This window comes from Pimephales promelas, chromosome 2 (genome assembly GCF_988280905.1).
Source record: "Pimephales promelas chromosome 2, fPimPro1.hap1.1, whole genome shotgun sequence".
Classification (NCBI taxonomy): domain Eukaryota; kingdom Metazoa; phylum Chordata; class Actinopteri; order Cypriniformes; family Leuciscidae; genus Pimephales; species Pimephales promelas.
Window position 1 is genome coordinate 40,366,277 of NC_142770.1, and position 22,744 is coordinate 40,389,020.

At 37.7% G+C, this 22,744-nt stretch overlaps 1 protein-coding gene across 1 annotated transcript; it reads right to left on the reverse strand.

Moving 5' to 3' along the window:
• Nucleotides 1-1,405: 1,405 nt before the first annotated feature.
• On the reverse strand, nucleotides 1,406-2,347 carry LOC148997395 (uncharacterized). The gene is given in 1 exon segment (XM_089132564.1): nucleotides 1,406-2,347. A coding segment is annotated over 1 exon segment (942 nt).
• Between the last annotated feature and the right edge of the window lie 20,397 nt (nucleotides 2,348-22,744).

Sequence of the window (22,744 nt, forward strand, 5' to 3'; positions counted from 1 at the left end):
CACACAACAACAACACAGATAGTTTTTGTACCAAGTCAAGTCAATAGAGTTGGACAAAAACTAGGATAAAACCTGTTGGAAAGCATATTTTGCAGCAATGTTTGTGTGAGCATATCAGTGAACATCCCTGACCACCCGGTGAGTTTGACGTCTTTGTAAACGAATGTTTAATGCGTTTTATGAATGATTGTGTGGGTGCTGCTAACACACAAACCTAAAATTCTCGGGACAACAGCATTTGTCCAAATTTCAATCTTAGCCGTTCTATTTCATCAGAAACGATCTTAAAACATTGCTTTAAGTGTAAAATACCGAACGAACCAAGACCAAATACAGTGTTTATTCAGGGATTGTCTTATTCATTTTTATGTTCAACACACTCCAAGTGTCATGTTTGTTTCATACTTTATATTCAAGTATGCATTCTTTGTTTAATGCACCTCAGTATTAGATATTTATTTTATTATTTTGTTTCAGAATGTTTGCAGTTTGCACAAGTTAAAGATAGACTGGGTTGTATACATAATGTTTGTGTTTACAAATAATATGCATCTTATTGTTGCATACTACGTTGTTCATTGCACTTTAGCAATTTCTCAAATAAAGCCACAATTGGCAAAGTAAGAATGTTTTTATTCTTGGGTTTTTGGAGTAAAACAGTGATTCCACTGTTACCACTTTATCTGTGTACAATGTTCTAGCTCAACGTTTTCGCTGCTTAAACTTTAAACCATTCCTTTATTCCTTTATTACTGTGATAACTGGTGAAAAAAGCTTTTAATATTCAGGGGTCAAACTATAACTTGAAATATGGGGATAAAAGGTTTCTGCCCAATGTGACAATGAAGTACAGCTTGGCAATGGCAGCACTGCATATCCATCAATGAGAAAGTCTAGTTTATTATGCAAAGGCGGTTAGCTTGTTTTATGAATTGCAACACTTGCTAAATCTGTCAAACCTAAGCCCATTTCTTCTCCTTTTTAAAGTAAATTCATTTGTTAAAAACTACTTCTTTTTTTTTTACTAAAATTGATTAAACTTGACTAAAACCTTTTGGTGTTTTTGTCGACTAAAACTTGACTAAAACCTTTTGTGTTTTCGTCGACTAAAACTTGACTAAAACTATTAAGTTTATAAGTGACTAAAATGTGACTAAAACTTAAAAGCATTTTCGTCCAAAAGACTAAGACTAAAACTAAAAGGGCTGCCAAAAACAACACTGCTAGGCTTCTACTGTTGCGCATAGCGAAAAGCACATAGAAAAGCCACCGGGCTCCGCGAAGCCGAGCCCCTAAGGACCGTGTTGCCAGCGATAGCGCAAGTGAATTATTCAAACTGAGACTATCACCTGATAGATAAGCATGACACCACCACCAGTGATTGCATAGGAATTTACCTGAATCGTTACTGCAGAACTTGCTGAGCTTCGAGAATGATCTTTAGATCGGGTCTTATGTAGGACTCAAATGCGGAGGAAGACCATCTGCCCAAGATCTTGATAGCAGCAGTAGGGACGCCACGTTTGGCTGCTGTAGTGGCAGCACCAATCCTGAATGAGTGGCCAGTATACTTGGAAGGGGATAGACTGCAGTTTTTGAGGACATAAACTAAATGAGACCTGAACCAAGCTTTGGTGAGAGGGGCTCCATTAGGTAGAGAAAATAGAGGGGAGTGATCTGAAGATTTAGGGCGGGTTTAAATTTCTTAAATTTAAATTTTAAGAAATTTAAGCATAGATGAGAAGGGACAAAAATTGTTGCTAATTTTAGAAATAGTGATTGAGATGCCAGAACCTAAAGAGTAATTTTTTGAGTATTTGAGAAAGAGAGTAAAGAAATTAGGTGAGAAGTGTAAGTCAGAGAAAGAGAGACCATGGATGGGATCAAAATGTTTAGACGTTGAAGTGAATTCACCTGGATGCATAAACCCGTAGAAAGTAGTTAGAAACACTGCTTCCAGCAAAATGTTAGAGTATGCTGAAAAAAGCCCGTTACGCACGTAAAGAAATAATCTATGCAATAAAGGTAAAGTAAAAGGCAACCGTTTATCTGGAGAATTAATAGATGATTTAGCTATACCTTTGAGCAGTAATCGAATGGGAGAAGCTGTGAAGAGACTTGGAAAATCGGGATTAAAATATTTTGCATAAAATTGAATATCAGCTAGCAAGCTGCGGATAGGGGAAATTTTTAAATTGCGATTTTCGAAATTAAAAACGAGAAAAGAGCAAACGGTTGTAATCAAGATAGGACAAAGAGGAATCTGAAAGGAAAAGCAAAATATTAGAAAAGAAGACCAAGCGGAAGTGTAAGCTTTTGAAGTAGAAGGAGCTAGACCTTTAGACATATAATGTCTAGCTGATCTTTGCAACTCGACTAGTTTAATGTTGTTGCTGATAGGGGAGGGCAGGGCGTTGGTTCCGTATTGGCCGAAGGGCAAAGCCGTCTGAACGTCAGAAAACGAAAGCGGGAGAGCGCATCAGCAATGACGTTGCAATGGCCTGGGATATGAGCAGCTTTAATAATGAAATTGAAAGTGACTGATTGCCAGATTAAGCGTCTCAGAAAAGGCATGATCATCTGGCACGATGATCTGCCTTTATTGATTATGGCGACAGTGACTTCATTATGGCAGAACAACAGGATGCGTTTCCTTGACCACGCTGAACCCCAAATTACACTAGCTACTACTAAAGGATAGATCTCGTAGAGTGCAGAAGAAACGGAGCCTGATTTTGTCTTAGGGAATTCGTTTGGCCATTTCTCTGCGAACCATTGCCCTTGAAAAAAAACACAGAAACCGATAGATGGGGCAGCGTCGGTAAATAATTGTAGGTCTGCGGATGATTCAAAAGCATCATTGTAAAAAAAAAGAAATGCCGTTCCAATCGTTAAGCAACTGGGTCCAAAATTTTATGTCGGACAAAACCCCATCATCCAAGTGGATCGTATCACTTAATTTTTGAACGGAATGTGCCAAGGTTAGAAGCAGGGTTGCCAACTCTCACGCATCTGGCGTGACACTCACGCATTCAGCCTCAATCTCACGGTCTCACGCTCAACATAGAAATCTCACGCTAAATTAGACATTCTTCTGGGCTGGATTTTTTTTGTATTACTATAAGCAAGTTCAGGCTCTTAACTACTGACTGGACGCAGAGAAAAATCGCGGAAAAAGATGACACCGACACCGACAGACTACAGAGAAGTTTACTCCTGATATGGAGCGTTTTGGCGCTTTTAAATGTGACAGAACGCAGTAGCGCGTCAGTTCAAACGGCACGTGATACAGTTGCCTAGGCTACAACATCCACAGGGCACGAGCAAAATACTGTATCTGGTAATATTAGCAAAAAAGATATCTTTCACTAAATATCTACAGTGGCGTAGGGCGAGGGCGAGAGGTGCTGATAGCAAACTTTGACGCGTTCGACCCGAGTTCGAATCCGGCTTTTACTCTCTCTTCTCATCTGGTGTTTTCTCCAAAATAAAAGCTTAAAGATGAACTGAACTGAAATTTGAGAAAAGGTGATATAACAGATGTATTTTATTTATTCTCATTGGTACAATTTTTAAAATGGCAGAATTTGTTAAAAGGGATAAAATGGTACATTGAAAGTGTTGTTTTTGTTACACGGGCGCCGCCATGTTGGATTTCAACGTTCGACTACGTCACTGGCATGGTAAGCCACTCCGTTGCCTACCCGCACCAGCAGAACAGCCGTAGCTTGTAAACAGTCTGAGGCTAGCTGACATGGCTGAGGAAACAGATTTTTTAGCGACACACTATTTAGAGATGTGTACTTTCGTCAATGAGTACATGAAACGTCTGACAATGAACGAAATGTTTTATTTACACAAGTTACAAGTTCAATGCATCACGTTAACGTTACTCGAATCCTTGATATTCGGGTGAGGGGGAAAAGATTTTGCGTTGCTTAAAAAAGCTATATTAATATATATTTTTAAAAAATGTTTAGTGTAATTTACTTTTAATTGTCATAAAAAACACGTTTTCAACGTCGATATTTTTCAGTTCAGTTCATCTTTAAGGGTTTATTTCTTGCAAGTGAAGAAATTAGGACAAAACTATTGTAATTTTCCTATACAATAGTGTAAGTAAAATATACTTTTGAAATATTCATTTTCATTTATACAGCAGCCTACATTTATAGACTAGGCCTATATGGATATTACGTAATATGAATAATTATATAAATCATTATTACATTATTATAATAATCGTTTATTGCATCCTAAAAGAGACTGAGACTTTATATCATAAAGTCTTTATATCATAGACTTTATATAACTAAAAAGATGTTTGATCACTCTTTAATGTCCAGGTACAAGTCGAGGCTTTTGCTTTGTTGAATGTCACAGTTCATGATTTGAAGCCGGTTAAAACTCTTAATTTTGAGCTCTCAAAGTGCACCAGATTGATGCATTTAACCTTAAACCTTAACCCCCCCCCCCCCCCCCAAAAAAAAAAATCTCACTCCAAGCAAAACTCAAAAGTTGGCAACCCTGTAGAAGCCGATAAATGAAGGATCTGCCTTGTGGAATGATGCTCATAGCAAAATTGAGGTGACCAAGCAGAGAGAGCATATCGCGTTTCGTAACGCTGCGTAGAGAGGAAAAAGATTCCAGAAACGACCTGATCCTTAGAAGCTTCTCTTGTGGAAGGGAAGCTTGCATTTTAACTGTGTCGAGAGAAATGCCTAAGAATTTTAACGAGGTAGAGGGGCCCAACGTTTTTTCAGCGGAAAAGGGAACGCCAACGTCGCTGAAAATCTGTTTGAGAATATCGAGAATAGAAGATTGGATAAGCAAAGAATCGTCTAATAAATGCAAAACGAAAGGAAGCTAACAGACGTTCAGCAGACTCCAGTATAGAGCCTCCGAAAGACTGTTAAATATATGCGGGCTACTCTCAGTACGGCCGATCGGAGGGGTGAATTGACATGGTTTTGAAAGCGTCGGTATTGTCAGCTTTAGCTAGCCAGGCACCTTGACCAGCTAATTTAATCAACTGGATAACATTATCCACGGTAGCGAGTAGTTCTAATAGTGTACCATGTGTCAAAATGATTTATGGCTTTTTTGATTGACAGGGGGCGGGGCTGACCTTTGACCTTCCGGATTCGCTCTTTGAAGTAGTCATAAAGCTTTGACCTTTGACATACCATGTCTGGGATATCGATTAACCTTTGACCTATCGATCAATCAAATGGACAGGTGGTGTTGACCCGTTGACCTTTCTAATCCAAAAAACATGTGTGGGAGCATTCTGGTTTGACCCGTTGACCTTTCTAATCCAAAAAAAACACATGTGTGTGTGAACATCGGTGGTTTTGACCGGATGACCTTTTTTAATCCAAAAAACATGTGTGGGAACATGTATGGTTTTGTCCTCTTAGTGACCCCAGGAAGCGATCGATCAAAATGGATAGGTTGACCCCGGTTGTCTGGTTTTATCGTCGATGTAGCCCCCTCCCATACCAGAAGCCCGTCTATAAAATGGGTGGTCTCTGTTCTACAGAATTCCCCATCCCATCCTGCTGTTGCATTGATGGAATAATTTTCTAATAATGACCGTATCACAATAGGGTCTGTAAAATAAAAGCGGCTTACTTGAGTGGTGAAGATTCTCTCACCGGCCTTCGGCCCTGTGACAGTCGGGCTGTGAGATGGCTGAACATTCCTTCACCCAGAGAAAAAAATCTTACACGAGCTAAAAAATGAAACCGTATATTATAGATTATAAGGAAAAAACATTTAGATTTAAATCTGAAAAAGCATCTTACTTTATCAGTCATTTTCATCAAGATGTTGAAAAACCTCTCATCAACAGCAGCATCTGTGTTTTCTGACTGTGTGTTTGTGTCTGTGTGTCTGTAACAGCATTACATTCTTGCATCCTGTACTGAAACAGAAAAAAGTTAAAACTTTAACTAAAGTTAAAACCATGGATAATTTAAAAGAATATCAATAAAATGCTTTATCATTCATTGTAAAATAAAACAACATGTTTTATAGATTATAAGTTGACCAACAGTCTATCAAAAATAAAACCATCTTACTTTTTCCAGCTGGTCGACAAAGTACTTCCTAAGATCCCCATACAATACATGGATGGTTTACAAAAGATGAGTTTAAAGTTGTAAAGATCTCCCTGTGATTCTCTCTCCCCATGCATGGCCAGAGTGGTGTGTGTGTGTGTGTGTCTCTGTGTCATAAATGGCAATAAATTACTTTAGACCTCTCTGAATCCTCTAAGTCAGAGGGACCCTCTCACATTTATTTTCTGTGTGTGTGTGTGTTACATTATACCCCTTCAAGTGAGGACGATATATTTCACACTAAACATTAAGCTCTATATAAATGAAATGGTAATAAATGTGCAATTATTAATTTACAAATATAACATTTCACACTAACTGAGTTGAAGTTGAACAACATTGTTCATTTAAAAGTATATCAATTAAATGCTTTTATCGTTCATTTCAAAAATAAGACTAAGATCTTAAGACTAAGATCTCCCACAAGTGATCCTCTCTCCCCCTCGCTTTACAGGCATGCATTGTGTGTGTGTCGGTTCAGCGGAGACATTCCATATGTTTGATTAGTGTTAATCTTACTTCATAGTATAATCATTAAAAGTTTAAATGATATCTTTTAAAAATACCAGATGTTTTAAAATAAATTAAATTAATTCATAAAACAAATATGCTACATCAGCGGTCTATGGAAAAACTTGACTATATTTTTATTTATCAGGGTGCATGTAAAAAATTCGATCTCTCACAAGTCATCTCACACATTGTGTGAAATGTTCAATAATTCCTTAAGTAGTATCTCTGCGAAAATCACCACATAGGTCTATCTTTAGTGCGAGAGCACCAATGAAGACATTTTAGAAACTGTGATGCCAAAGGCCGGCCACCCATTAGCTTCAGGATAGTGACAGAGCAGATGAGTCTCTGTGCATCGCCGAGTCAAAGTTTTGTTCGTACTAGAATTATTTCGAATCATAATCGTAAAAGTTTCAAGCTTTTAAAATGAAAAGATTGTTCAAATTAAATCTTTATAGTTTTAATACATTCATATCTTCTATTTCTTTTAAAGATTACTCTAATGATTTTGTTTAATGCCGACCTAAAAGTATTTTTATTTATATAGCCATAACAATTTTTGTACCGTAACTGCGTATTCTATACCATACACCTAAAACACTACCGTCAGAGAAAACTGGATTTTTACATTTTCAATAAATAATTGAATATAATTTATAATAAAGCTGTTTTGCACTCACAAAGCATAAAATCTCTATTTTTAAATCAAATGATTATAAATTAAATGATATATAACTCTATAATGAATAATAACACATATGTTACTAAAATGTATTTGTACAAATTAAACATAGTTTTATCTAAAGAATATATACATGTATAATTACAAAAAACTCATTCTATGCAAACTAGATCTAGGCAATGATAAAGACTATGCAAAAAGCAAATAGTTTAAGCTGTCATAAACAAAGACCTCTCATATCCGTTAGTGATAGGGTGAGATGAAGGTTCAGACCCTCACAGAGACGGAGGAGTTACAGGCCAGATGAGCCACTGGGACACAATTATGTCATGTTATTCTAAATTTTTATTCTAAATTCACTTAAAACCATAATCTTAAAAGTTTCAATTATCTTTTAAAATTAAAAGATGTTTACATTTTTTATTGAAGTCATCATCTGTTTATCTTACAAGACTTCTGTATGATATAAATAGGTTTCCATAAATTTAACCAAAGCTATTATTTATACTAAAATGTAAGAAAAATTAATTATTTCTACTAAATATTTCAAACATTATTTTTGTCCATGCCACATGAAACAAGTTGTCAAAGTTTGTTTTTGTTGTTTTAAAAGAAATCACACGACTCTACGTTGCACTTATTTAGATTAAGCTGTATCATTTAGAAAATCACCACACATTTTCAGAGACGCAGTGTTGTCCATGATGTTCCATAAGTAAAGTTGGTCTTGACCGAATATTTAATTTACTCATCTTAATTCAAAGCATGATCTTACTTTTTCTACGGTCGCTATGACCATTTGTACGTATAAGATATATCATTTTTACTTTTCTTGTATCTCCCAAACTATCCTTATTCATTGTGGAAAAAGACACAAGTGAAACCCTTCACTGAGAATATACTATCGGTTATCTACACAAAATATATGTAGAATTTTCAAATGTCAGCTTTTTGGTGTTGACGACATGAACAGACTTTGTGGAGAGCCGATGATTCTATAGCAGAAACATGCCCTTTGACCTCCTCCATTTTCGAGGCTTTTTGTTAAAGACCCTACAGCTTCGTCCTTAAAAAGGCACGCCGTGTAGAATTTCACCCATTTTTCACCCATTAAAATTTAGCGGTGAAATTTTATTTGCCATTCAAACGCATAGTACTCTCTAGCGCCGCGGTTTTTTTAAATGCGTGTTGTGATTATGGCGACCGTTATGTGCCAAGAAGCTAGGACATGTCGTCCAATAGCACTTTTTCGAGTTTAACTATACACATTCTACCGTTACGCCGTCTAATCTATATAATGAATTACACAACCACGCAATGAAACAGCTTGTAATTTAGACCAGTGACTTAACTGTCGATAAGAAAGCAGGACTTCTACGTTCTGTTCAAAGTCTTTCTCCTTCATTACCTCTATCCACCTGGGAAAAGCTGTCCCGACATTCACCCTTGTTTTTAAATTTGCCGGTCACCCTTCCTTTTAGATTCAATTTTTAAGCATTATCATGGCGATGAGGATTGCATTATGAAGTATCGTGCAGCAGTGCAGCCTTTCAAGCGCCTCTCACTGACCTCCTTGCGTCCGTTTCAGTCAGCCGGCTCTCAATGAAAACGCGTTGCGGTGGACTAGTGCTTTTTGTCCCTCTCCGTTATTATAGTTTTTCAAGATGGGGGAACGACACGGCAGCCTCTGTGACTCACCCGTCAGAGCTAATTTTACACCAATGAGATCATATTTATAGACATTGATTTTAGCTAATGAAATACGTTTTTTAAAAAATATTTAATTCCCCTTAAATAGATAAAGTTTAATGACACTAGCTTGCAACATTCCCCAAAAAATCAAATACTCTTTACGATTTGTATTACACTTTTAAAGGATAATCTTACTTTAAAGTTTTAACAAAAATGTAAAAGCACATATTTGCTGTTTTCTGACACAAGACCTTTTGTGAATAGTATTAAGATGGAGGAAATTATTGTAGTGTCTTGTTCTGTTTGTATGGTGTTATCGCCTATATGTTTGAGAAACTGCCTAAACTTTGTTCTCTCGAACTTAATTTACCGACGGGTACAAATAAAACAACCAACCAACCAACCAACCAAGACCATTAACCGGTTCTTTTTTCTTTTATAAATTGACTTTCTACAAATATCAGCATGATAAAAATGGACTTAGTACACGATGATACAAGATAGTGTTGTGTTTAAAACCATGATAACATTTTCTTTGTTTTGACAAACCTACAGAAATGCCTTTTGATTACTAAGTGTCAGGCATAGTGCAAACAGACAATGTTTGAGAGCCCTAATATTGGCGTAATCTCTGCGAGGTCTCAACCACAATCGCAAAACTTTGTGGTGGGTGATACGGTCATAGCTTTACTAAAATAAAATTTTATCAAAATGTAATATATTATGGTTTGTTATCGACTAATACCTTTTATTTTTAACTAACGCTTCAATATCCAGCATAATTTTTGTTCAAAATTGTTTTCTGACCCAAAATAATCAGATAAGGAAATGTTCACAAGCTACAGTTAGATATTCTCCTCCATAGTGTGTGTGTGTAAATAGTAGCGCTTAAATGTTTGGCTGTATTTTTTCACATCGTAGCGATGCAAAGTACCATACTCTAGCCTATGGTCTCACTTTAAAAAACATAATCTTTATACAGTAATTGAACGGGCCCAAATCACCAAGAAACCAGGGTTGAAAAGCACCGTTTATAATAAATATACAAAAATTCACAAATGATGACTATTCAGATAGCTAGCAGATGTCTTTGTATGTTGGACAGTGTGTCTGTTTTAGGCGAAAACATTTCTTTGAGAACCGTCAACATTCATTCAACATTAATTTAAGTGTTTGACTAAACTTTCCCTCTATCTACGATGCACAAACTATTGTAAACTACTGTTAATATAAGCAAGTATTACTTACTTAAGTTACTTATAAGTAAGTTTTAACGTGAAAAGTAAGCCCATGCTGTTTTACACTTAAACTATTACATCTGACTATTGCACTGAGAGAGGCCCATTCATTAAGTTTGGTAATTCTAGAGATCAGCCCGCTTCCATTTAAAACAAATACGCTTGTGATCATTTTTTATGTTTGTAATTGATTATGTCGTTTACATCTTGCTCCTTTGTACAGTTTGCAAAAACATGAGATATTTCGTTTAGAACATCTTTCAGCTAAGTCTACGAAACATTGACATGAAAGCTGAGTATTGCGGCTTTTCTGTTACCTACAAAAATATTAAACTCGTCTAGCTATTGTCCATTGCACTGCACAGTCATAGATGAGCAGTTATTTTGTGTATGCGGCTAAACAACGGTTAAGCCGGTTAAACAACGTGAAAGGCGGGAGGATTCTTTTTTTATTCCGTCTACACCGATACTTGGACACAAGAGTTTTAGGCATGGGTTCTTCTTTTTATGAAAAGTAAGCAGTTTTTGGCCTCATCACCAAAATGTTCAAATGGTGTGACATGCATGACGGATACAACAAAGTCAAAGTGCAGCTGTTCCACCCCGAGAGATGCGCGCGCAGTAGCTCCTTTACCAGACCATCTGCCCCCATTCACTACAGTCATCCTAAATCTCTGCTGTCAGACCCTCGCAAACGTCTTTACAAGCCGTGGAAGAAATGAAAGACCGACTCCTCCCCCTCTTCTACAGATAAATTCCGGCAACCAGACCCCTCTCAAGCGCCATTTATAAACCATGGCTGAAGTCAACGGTACAGAACCCGATCATGTGAGCAGCTTTGTTGATGATACCCACGGTCCATCGGACCATCACAAAGACTGGGCTCCGGTCAAAACTACCAGACGTCGCGTAGCCTTGGCACCATGCTTTGAAAACGATTGTGCTCCGGCTAACAGACCTAACAGACCTCGAAAACAACAGGGACGAGCTAAAACTATCAACCGTCGCTTAGACTTGGGTCCGTTCATCGAGTGCGACTGCGGATGCACTAAACCTTCATCACCACCACCACCCAGCGAAAAACCTTGAAACTCGCAACCTGACTTACCTCTCCAATCCCCGCAAAGACTTGGAATCATACGACACACCTAAAATCATCCGCATCGTGTGGACAACCCCGCAAGGAAATCATCTGCGACGTCGTCGACCTTTGGCAAGGTCTTCCGATCGTCAATGGCGAGTGACCAAGCCAGTTCCAACATGGGTGCAGCCTGTAGCCTAAAGTCCTGTATGGAATTCATGTTTAAAGACCATTACAGAATCCAGATGACCGATCTAATGAATAAGATGATTATGGACGCATCCCACCCCGATACTCCGTGTTATGACACTGTGCGTCAGGCAAATCTCAAGAAAAATATGGCTCTTATTAGAGGACTGTCTAATTCATGGGGTGATTTGACAGACAAATGTGTTAACGGTGACAATCCACCCGGTGATTTGATAAAAGAGGTTCTAGATATGATCTGTGAACCACAACGCCTGCTAGGGGTCACCGATATGTTGTGTACTTGTACTTATGTGGCCGATGTCTGTACAGAACTGGTAAAGAAATCTAAAGAATATGACTCTGATGATAATGATGATGTAATCAAAATTGCAGAAGCTATTGAAAACGTTGACAAAAGTGTTGTAATGTATGTTAATTACATCCTAGATCGTGACATGATGACCTGCCGTGACTTTCTTTTCTGGTTAGATTACCACTGACATGATTATTACTACCCATTTTTCTGTTTTTTTTTTTTTTTTTTTTTTTTTTTTACTTAGATTTTGTACTAACATCATTATAATCATTTTGTACTAACATCATTATAATCATTTTGTACTAATATCATTATATTCAATTTACTTAGATTTAGTTTGTTGTATAAATATCATTTTATTCAATTTACTTAGATTTTAGTTTGTTGAATAAATATCATTTTATTCAATGTGCTTAGTGTCTGTTTTATTATATCCATTTGACTTAGTATCTGATTTATACTATGCATGTTTACTATGAATCCTATAGAAACCAAGTTATGAGCTTATGAGCTCCGACATGACCACAAAATATTTTTTATTTCAACATAGTGAAGTAAAACAATAACGACATTTACAGGTGATCGAGCGACAATAAAAAGTTGCGGCACGCAATCAGGTTTTTCTCTAGGGCATAGTTCACCATACTTTGAACTATGTCATTTACATCTGTTTTGACATTTTTTGACAACAGTGACACACAGAGATCTGTTACAAACGTACACATACAGAGTAGTTCGACAAATTCAAATTCCTCACAAGATTCATGCATCACATCCAGAACTTTTCTGAGGATTACGCCGACCGGTTCTTTGCCGTTTACAAACATGGGCGTAACATCTGTCCAAGTTTGAACCAACCCTCTTATGTCATCCATTTCTTTTTTGAGATTTTTCACACGTTTGGTATCCCTCGTGCAATCGTTGTTGTCATCACAGGCAGCTTCGATCATCCTGTGCATCAAGCTAACCATTGGGCCTCTAAAATGATCTTTAAACATAGAGTCTTGTATAGCTCTTAAACGACAGTCTTTTCCCGTGCCGCACTCACACGCCGGATGACGCAGAACTCCGACAGAACTCGACGGGGAGTCGCTCTCAGTCAGCTTTTGCGTCGCCATTTCTGAAGTTGTTGGATTTTTCGGTCCCCTATTTGATGATAAAAGTCCTTACAGCACAATCGCCCTTGTACGTTGACAAACTTTTTGGGTCAGAAGTGTGAAAAAAGCGTGGTTCACGTCAGAAAAAACAGGAAGGTTGAAGCGGACTTTGAGAGTCTATATTACAACAGACAATGCTCCTTCGACTTTTGATCGATGAGATGTAGCAGCAGCACACCAGTCCGCGACTATTAGAGCTAGGACCCCTTCAGTTAGGAAAACTGGGGTTGTGTATGACTGAGGCTGAGCTCTCTGTAGAGTTTATCAGCCCTGCGATTGTGGTCCGCCCTCACTCCCGCTGGAGGGGGTTGTATAGGGGTGTCGTCGTCATGATGTCGTAAACGACTATATAGGATTAAAGCCTCATGGAATCAGAAGTCATGGAGACGTTATGCATATGCCGCCAGAGAGAATTCTATGAATTGCACCAAAATATATAAATATTTTATATTTTAGAAAGAAGCTAGGACATATTTTATCTTGCTTTCAGTTAACTTTTACCCCTATTGAGAAGTTCCGTTAAAATTAAAATTAGTTGAAATTAAAAACGTGACATCAATATCGCGTAAAACTTTTGTAATTTTGTAAATGTACTTTATTTTGTTGTATGCCTGGATTTTGAGGGTAACCGACAGAAAGATGTCTTCATTGTTTGTTTTGCTGAATTTTTTAAAAACATAGATCTACATAGATGATCTACACATATTTCAGAGATCCTTGTGCGGTATTTTAGGGATAACATTTAAGCGCTATTTAAAAACTAGGATGGTTTAAACCATCATTTTATTAAATCAAGCCAATTCATGTGAATAGTGTTGTATATGAAAAGAGAAGACCTAGAGTTCACTAACATTATAGCTCACGGTAGGAGACGGATATCCATGGGGTGATAGTGTAACAACCAGATGAAATGAAACGGTGGTAAACAATTGTAGAACACTAGCGGTTCAATGTTCAATATAATCAAGAATCCGACTCTAATGCGACTGAGCGTGTTTCACGTATAACTGTTGATAGTTAGATATAATTTATCTAGCAAGTGATATTTATGATACGTTAAGACATTTTGGTGATGAGGCCAAAAACTGCTTACTTTTCATAAAAAGAAGAACCCATGCCTAAAACTCTTGTGTCCAAGTATCGGTGTAGACGGAATAAAAAAAGAATCCTCCCGCCTTTCACGTTGTTTAACCGGCTTAACCGTTGTTTAGCCGCATACACAAAATAACTGCTCATCTATGACTGTGCAGTGCAATGGACAATAGCTAGACGAGTTTAATATTTTTGTAGGTAACAGAAAAGCCGCAATACTCAGCTTTCATGTCAATGTTTCGTAGACTTAGCTGAAAGATGTTCTAAACGAAATATCTCATGTTTTTGCAAACTGTACAAAGGAGCAAGATGTAAACGACATAATCAATTACAAACATAAAAAATGATCACAAGCGTATTTGTTTTAAATGGAAGCGGGCTGATCTCTAGAATTACCAAACTTAATGAATGGGCCTCTCTCAGTGCAATAGTCAGATGTAATAGTTTAAGTGTAAAACAGCATGGGCTTACTTTTCACGTTAAAACTTACTTATAAGTAACTTAAGTAAGTAATACTTGCTTATATTAACAGTAGTTTACAATAGTTTGTGCATCGTAGATAGAGGGAAAGTTTAGTCAAACACTTAAATTAATGTTGAATGAATGTTGACGGTTCTCAAAGAAATGTTTTCGCCTAAAACAGACACACTGTCCAACATACAAAGACATCTGCTAGCTATCTGAATAGTCATCATTTGTGAATTTTTGTATATTTATTATAAACGGTGCTTTTCAACCCTGGTTTCTTGGTGATTTGGGCCCGTTCAATTACTGTATAAAGATTATGTTTTTTAAAGTGAGACCATAGGCTAGAGTATGGTACTTTGCATCGCTACGATGTGAAAAAATACAGCCAAACATTTAAGCGCTACTATTTACACACACACACTATGGAGGAGAATATCTAACTGTAGCTTGTGAACATTTCCTTATCTGATTATTTTGGGTCAGAAAACAATTTTGAACAAAAATTATGCTGGATATTGAAGCGTTAGTTAAAAATAAAAGGTATTAGTCGATAACAAACCATAATATATTACATTTTGATAAAATTTTATTTTAGTAAAGCTATGACCGTATCACCCACCACAAAGTTTTGCGATTGTGGTTGAGACCTCGCAGAGATTACGCCAATATTAGGGCTCTCAAACATTGTCTGTTTGCACTATGCCTGACACTTAGTAATCAAAAGGCATTTCTGTAGGTTTGTCAAAACAAAGAAAATGTTATCATGGTTTTAAACACAACACTATCTTGTATCATCGTGTACTAAGTCCATTTTTATCATGCTGATATTTGTAGAAAGTCAATTTATAAAAGAAAAAAGAACCGGTTAATGGTCTTGGTTGGTTGGTTGGTTGGTTGTTTTATTTGTACCCGTCGGTAAATTAAGTTCGAGAGAACAAAGTTTAGGCAGTTTCTCAAACATATAGGCGATAACACCATACAAACAGAACAAGACACTACAATAATTTCCTCCATCTTAATACTATTCACAAAAGGTCTTGTGTCAGAAAACAGCAAATATGTGCTTTTACATTTTTGTTAAAACTTTAAAGTAAGATTATCCTTTAAAAGTGTAATACAAATCGTAAAGAGTATTTGATTTTTTGGGGAATGTTGCAAGCTAGTGTCATTAAACTTTATCTATTTAAGGGGAATTAAATATTTTTTAAAAAACGTATTTCATTAGCTAAAATCAATGTCTATAAATATGATCTCATTGGTGTAAAATTAGCTCTGACGGGTGAGTCACAGAGGCTGCCGTGTCGTTCCCCCATCTTGAAAAACTATAATAACGGAGAGGGACAAAAAGCACTAGTCCACCGCAACGCGTTTTCATTGAGAGCCGGCTGACTGAAACGGACGCAAGGAGGTCAGTGAGAGGCGCTTGAAAGGCTGCACTGCTGCACGATACTTCATAATGCAATCCTCATCGCCATGATAATGCTTAAAAATTGAATCTAAAAGGAAGGGTGACCGGCAAATTTAAAAACAAGGGTGAATGTCGGGACAGCTTTTCCCAGGTGGATAGAGGTAATGAAGGAGAAAGACTTTGAACAGAACGTAGAAGTCCTGCTTTCTTATCGACAGTTAAGTCAATGGTCTAAATTACAAGCTGTTTCATTGCGTGGTTGTGTAATTCATTATATAGATTAGACGGCGTAACGGTAGAATGTGTATAGTTAAACTCGAAAAAGTGCTATTGGACGACATGTCCTAGCTTCTTGGCACATAACGGTCGCCATAATCACAACACGCATTTAAAAAAACCGCGGCGCTAGAGAGTACTATGCGTTTGAATGGCAAATAAAATTTCACCGCTAAATTTTAATGGGTGAAAAATGGGTGAAATTCTACACGGCGTGCCTTTTTAAGGACGAAGCTGTAGGGTCTTTAACAAAAAGCCTCGAAAATGGAGGAGGTCAAAGGGCATGTTTCTGCTATAGAATCATCGGCTCTCCACAAAGTCTGTTCATGTCGTCAACACCAAAAAGCTGACATTTGAAAATTCTACATATATTTTGTGTAGATAACCGATAGTATATTCTCAGTGAAGGGTTTCACTTGTGTCTTTTTCCACAATGAATAAGGATAGTTTGGGAGATACAAGAAAAGTAAAAATGATATATCTTATACGTACAAATGGTCATAGCGACCGTAGAAAAAGTAAGATCATGCTTTGAATTAAGATGAGTAAATTAAATATTCGGTCAAGACCAACTTTACTTATGGAACATCATGGACAACACTGCGTCTCTGAAAATGTGTGGTGATTTTCTAAATGATACAGCTTAATCTAAATAAGTGCAACGTAGAGTCGTGTGATTTCTTTTAAAACAACAAAAACAAACTTTGACAACTTGTTTCATGTGGCATGGACAAAAATAATGTTTGAAATATTTAGTAGAAATAATTAATTTTTCTTACATTTTAGTATAAATAATAGCTTTGGTTAAATTTATGGAAACCTATTTATATCATACAGAAGTCTTGTAAGATAAACAGATGATGACTTCAATAAAAAATGTAAACATCTTTTAATTTTAAAAGATAATTGAAACTTTTAAGATTATGGTTTTAAGTGAATTTAGAATAAAAATTTAGAATAACATGACATAATTGTGTCCCAGTGGCTCATCTGGCCTGTAACTCCTCCGTCTCTGTGAGGGTCTGAACCTTCATCTCACCCTATCACTAACGGATATGAGAGGTCTTTGTTTATGACAGCTTAAACTATTTGCTTTTTGCATAGTCTTTATCATTGCCTAGATCTAGTTTGCATAGAATGAGTTTTTTGTAATTATACATGTATATATTCTTTAGATAAAACTATGTTTAATTTGTACAAATACATTTTAGTAACATATGTGTTATTATTCATTATAGAGTTATATATCATTTAATTTATAATCATTTGATTTAAAAATAGAGATTTTATGCTTTGTGAGTGCAAAACAGCTTTATTATAAATTATATTCAATTATTTATTGAAAATGTAAAAATCCAGTTTTCTCTGACGGTAGTGTTTTAGGTGTATGGTATAGAATACGCAGTTACGGTACAAAAATTGTTATGGCTATATAAATAAAAATACTTTTAGGTCGGCATTAAACAAAATCATTAGAGTAATCTTTAAAAGAAATAGAAGATATGAATGTATTAAAACTATAAAGATTTAATTTGAACAATCTTTTCATTTTAAAAGCTTGAAACTTTTACGATTATGATTCGAAATAATTCTAGTACGAACAAAACTTTGACTCGGCGATGCACAGAGACTCATCTGCTCTGTCACTATCCTGAAGCTAATGGGTGGCCGGCCTTTGGCATCACAGTTTCTAAAATGTCTTCATTGGTGCTCTCGCACTAAAGATAGACCTATGTGGTGATTTTCGCAGAGATACTACTTAAGGAATTATTGAACATTTCACACAATGTGTGAGATGACTTGTGAGAGATCGAATTTTTTACATGCACCCTGATAAATAAAAATATAGTCAAGTTTTTCCATAGACCGCTGATGTAGCATATTTGTTTTATGAATTAATTTAATTTATTTTAAAACATCTGGTATTTTTAAAAGATATCATTTAAACTTTTAATGATTATACTATGAAGTAAGATTAACACTAATCAAACATATGGAATGTCTCCGCTGAACCGACACACACACAATGCATGCCTGTAAAGCGAGGGGGAGAGAGGATCACTTGTGGGAGATCTTAGTCTTAAGATCTTAGTCTTATTTTTGAAATGAACGATAAAAGCATTTAATTGATATACTTTTAAATGAACAATGTTGTTCAACTTCAACTCAGTTAGTGTGAAATGTTATATTTGTAAATTAATAATTGCACATTTATTACCATTTCATTTATATAGAGCTTAATGTTTAGTGTGAAATATATCGTCCTCACTTGAAGGGGTATAATGTAACACACACACACACAGAAAATAAATGTGAGAGGGTCCCTCTGACTTAGAGGATTCAGAGAGGTCTAAAGTAATTTATTGCCATTTATGACACAGAGACACACACACACACACACCACTCTGGCCATGCATGGGGAGAGAGAATCACAGGGAGATCTTTACAACTTTAAACTCATCTTTTGTAAACCATCCATGTATTGTATGGGGATCTTAGGAAGTACTTTGTCGACCAGCTGGAAAAAGTAAGATGGTTTTATTTTTGATAGACTGTTGGTCAACTTATAATCTATAAAACATGTTGTTTTATTTTACAATGAATGATAAAGCATTTTATTGATATTCTTTTAAATTATCCATGGTTTTAACTTTAGTTAAAGTTTTAACTTTTTTCTGTTTCAGTACAGGATGCAAGAATGTAATGCTGTTACAGACACACAGACACAAACACACAGTCAGAAAACACAGATGCTGCTGTTGATGAGAGGTTTTTCAACATCTTGATGAAAATGACTGATAAAGTAAGATGCTTTTTCAGATTTAAATCTAAATGTTTTTTCCTTATAATCTATAATATACGGTTTCATTTTTTAGCTCGTGTAAGATTTTTTTCTCTGGGTGAAGGAATGTTCAGCCATCTCACAGCCCGACTGTCACAGGGCCGAAGGCCGGTGAGAGAATCTTCACCACTCAAGTAAGCCGCTTTTATTTTACAGACCCTATTGTGATACGGTCATTATTAGAAAATTATTCCATCAATGCAACAGCAGGATGGGATGGGGAATTCTGTAGAACAGAGACCACCCATTTTATAGACGGGCTTCTGGTATGGGAGGGGGCTACATCGACGATAAAACCAGACAACCGGGGTCAACCTATCCATTTTGATCGATCGCTTCCTGGGGTCACTAAGAGGACAAAACCATACATGTTCCCACACATGTTTTTTGGATTAAAAAAGGTCATCCGGTCAAAACCACCGATGTTCACACACACATGTGTTTTTTTTGGATTAGAAAGGTCAACGGGTCAAACCAGAATGCTCCCACACATGTTTTTTGGATTAGAAAGGTCAACGGGTCAACACCACCTGTCCATTTGATTGATCGATAGGTCAAAGGTTAATCGATATCCCAGACATGGTATGTCAAAGGTCAAAGCTTTATGACTACTTCAAAGAGCGAATCCGGAAGGTCAAAGGTCAGCCCCGCCCCCTGTCAATCAAAAAAGCCATAAATCATTTTGACACATGGTACACTATTAGAACTACTGTAGCGTAATGAAGAGAAAACACTGTTACGGGGATGCATTCATTAATGCTTGCTATGTTAGAGGAGTGTGGAGAAGACATATCGAATACGAGACGTTTTTTGCCAGAATATTTGCGAGTTGCGACGCAGATGGAATTAATCCGAAAAGGAGAAAAAGGAGGAGAAGTGAAAGGGCCAATAACATATCCTTTATTAATCTCTTTGTCGAGAAGAGCTGAAACCACGTCGGGTTCATTTCTGGCAGACTGTAAATTTTTTGCAACAAAAGAGGTAGAAAGATGTGAAAGGATGCCCACCCAAAACCCTTGAGACAGACCGGTGATTAAATAATTGACGAATAACGGACCAGGATGGGAAGAGAGGTAGCTTGACTGAAAGCAATTACAAACTCGCCAAATGAAAGATTATTCTGTACCCGCGGGTCAGAAGTTTTAAGGAGTACTGCCACGTCACCACAGTCAACCATTTTCCTGTCGGAAGCAGGCGAGGGAAGCAGTAAGGTAGCAAGGTTAATGTTCTTACCTTGGACAATATTAGCTCTTAGAGAGTTAGATATTGTTGCAGCGGCTGGAGAGATGAACCGCCTACAGACATCCCAAGTCTCCCGGAAGTTCCGGGAGTCTCCCGCATATTGATAGCGTCTCCCTGATGCCCGCAAATTAGTTTAAATCTCCCGGAATCTAGAGCGAGACATACTGCGCGCATAACATACATAACGCGCTGCGCGTGCACTGTACGGAGGGAGAGACTTTGGGAATGTGCCTCGCGAAAGTTTGCCCTCCCACCCACCCCCAGAATCTTGTTATCGAAATATACCCTTCCGGAAATGAATTCTTGCACGTTGGGATAACTGCGCCTACCGAATATTTGTGCTGGAGCTGCTGTGGAGAGGTTAAAATTTGAAGAAGCCGCCGGAGCAGAGACGTCTTGGAAAGGCGACTGAATAGGAAGCAGAGGAGCTGGCAGGGTAGTTGAAGTCGAAGGCACGCTTGGAAGGTTGCTTAACCCAGAAGGAGGACCCGATTGCAGATTAACAGAAGAGTTTGTGGCCATATCTGCGCTGGAGTGAAGGTTAGTCAAGGAATGTTCAAAATTTTTCATTTTGGACTGCAGGCTTATGATTGTTTGAGAGAGGCTTTGAACGGTGGAGAGAAGCTGGAAATTCGTATCAGTAGCATAGTTAGACTGTGGAGAAGATGGTACGAAGGCAGGCTGCGATGTTCTTTTTGCAGGAATAGGTGAGGAAGACCTAGCGGTTCTTTTCCTTCCGGTTTGTTTAGTTTTAGTTGACGATGACGATGCTTTTGGAGTCGAGGAGATAGAAACAGGTGGATTGCCCATAGTGTGCTGAGCAAGAAGTAGATCCTCTCTTGAAAGACCTTGGTTAATTGGTATACCGGCGTTTTCAAGACTTTTGATTATGTTTTCGGAGGGCCACTGCGCCCATGGAGAAGAACAGCACTGGATGCGCGAACTTCGCCGAGCGGACGTGGGATATGGCAAGACGAATCCATCGTCAGAATCAGAATATTCACAAACAATGTGCGATTGCTGAGACATTTTTGGTTAGCTACTGGACGCTAGCAACTAAGAGAAGCGTCAGCATCTGCGAACTCAGACAAGTGTAAGTAAGGGTCTTTTATACTTCACGTATTAGAACGCGATTGGATAGATGAGAAGGTAATAATGACGTAACAATTGAGTCTTCCTGGCAGAACTTAGGCTACGCTTTCATTTCTTCAGTCCAGGAACATATTTGATGTCAAACTCAAAGGCAGCGAGTTTAGCCACCCAGCTTTGTTCACAGGCGTCGAGCCTAGGTTTGGTGAAAATATGCGTCAGTGGATTGTTATCTGTTCAGGCTGTGAACTGATGTCCTTTTAGCCAGTGGCTAAATTTATCACATACAGCCCACTTGAGGGCAAGGAACTCAAGGCGGTGTGCTGGATATCTGGATTGCGCTAGGGACAGTGACTTACTCGCAAATGCAATGGGTCAACCCCTGCTTTCTCCAGGACTCAGTTGCGAGAGCACAGCCCCCAATCCCTCAGACGAAGCATCAGTGGCAAGAATAAAAGGTCTGGAAAAGTCAGGATAGGCAAGGATAACATTGGACAGGAGGGCTTCCTTTAATGCAGACAAAGCCGCTTCACAAGCTGGAGACCAGTGATCACAGGTGAGTTTTCTGGACGCTGGAACCCCTCTGCGGCCAACACCTAGCTTTCTTAACTCCGCTAGTTAGGAGCAAAAAACGGCCGTGCAAGGGACGAACAATTCTTGATGAAGCGTTTGTACCACATAACGAGACCAAGAAAAGATTGGATTTTCTTAACCGATGGGGTGACACCATCTGGGCACATCAAATCCGCAGAAGTAACTTTAGTAATTGCTTCAACTTTTCCGGGGTCCATAGACAACTCTTCTTCTGAAATCAAATGGCCGAGGAATTTCACAGAACGTCTTAAGAAGTGGCATTTCTTCTGCGACAGTTTCAAATTGTGCTTCTTCAGCATTTCAAAAATAGTTACAAGCCTCTTCAATGCAACTTCTTCATTAGGCGCGAAGACCATTAAATCATGGTGATGCGAATTCGCTAACTGACTTACGGATTATACCTCTCTCCTCCATCTCGTTCAAAGCAACATGTAACTTCTGGTATTGTGAAGGGGGAACTCGTCTATATGGTAATCAAAAGGGCTTTTCATCAAACAGATGGATTCTGTGTACAAAGTCCTTGACTTCACTGCAATCAAGAGAATGTCTGGAAAAGATAGACTCTTACTCGAGCAGTAAGTCAAACAGTTTCGCCTTCCACAATTAAGAAACCTCACAATTTTCCAAATCAACAGTCTCCAATCCACACCTTTTGCAGCTTTTCGGTCAATGTATCAGACTTATCCGACTCAGCAGCTGACTGTCGAATGCTTGAACAAATTGGAAACTCAGGCTTAGTTTCG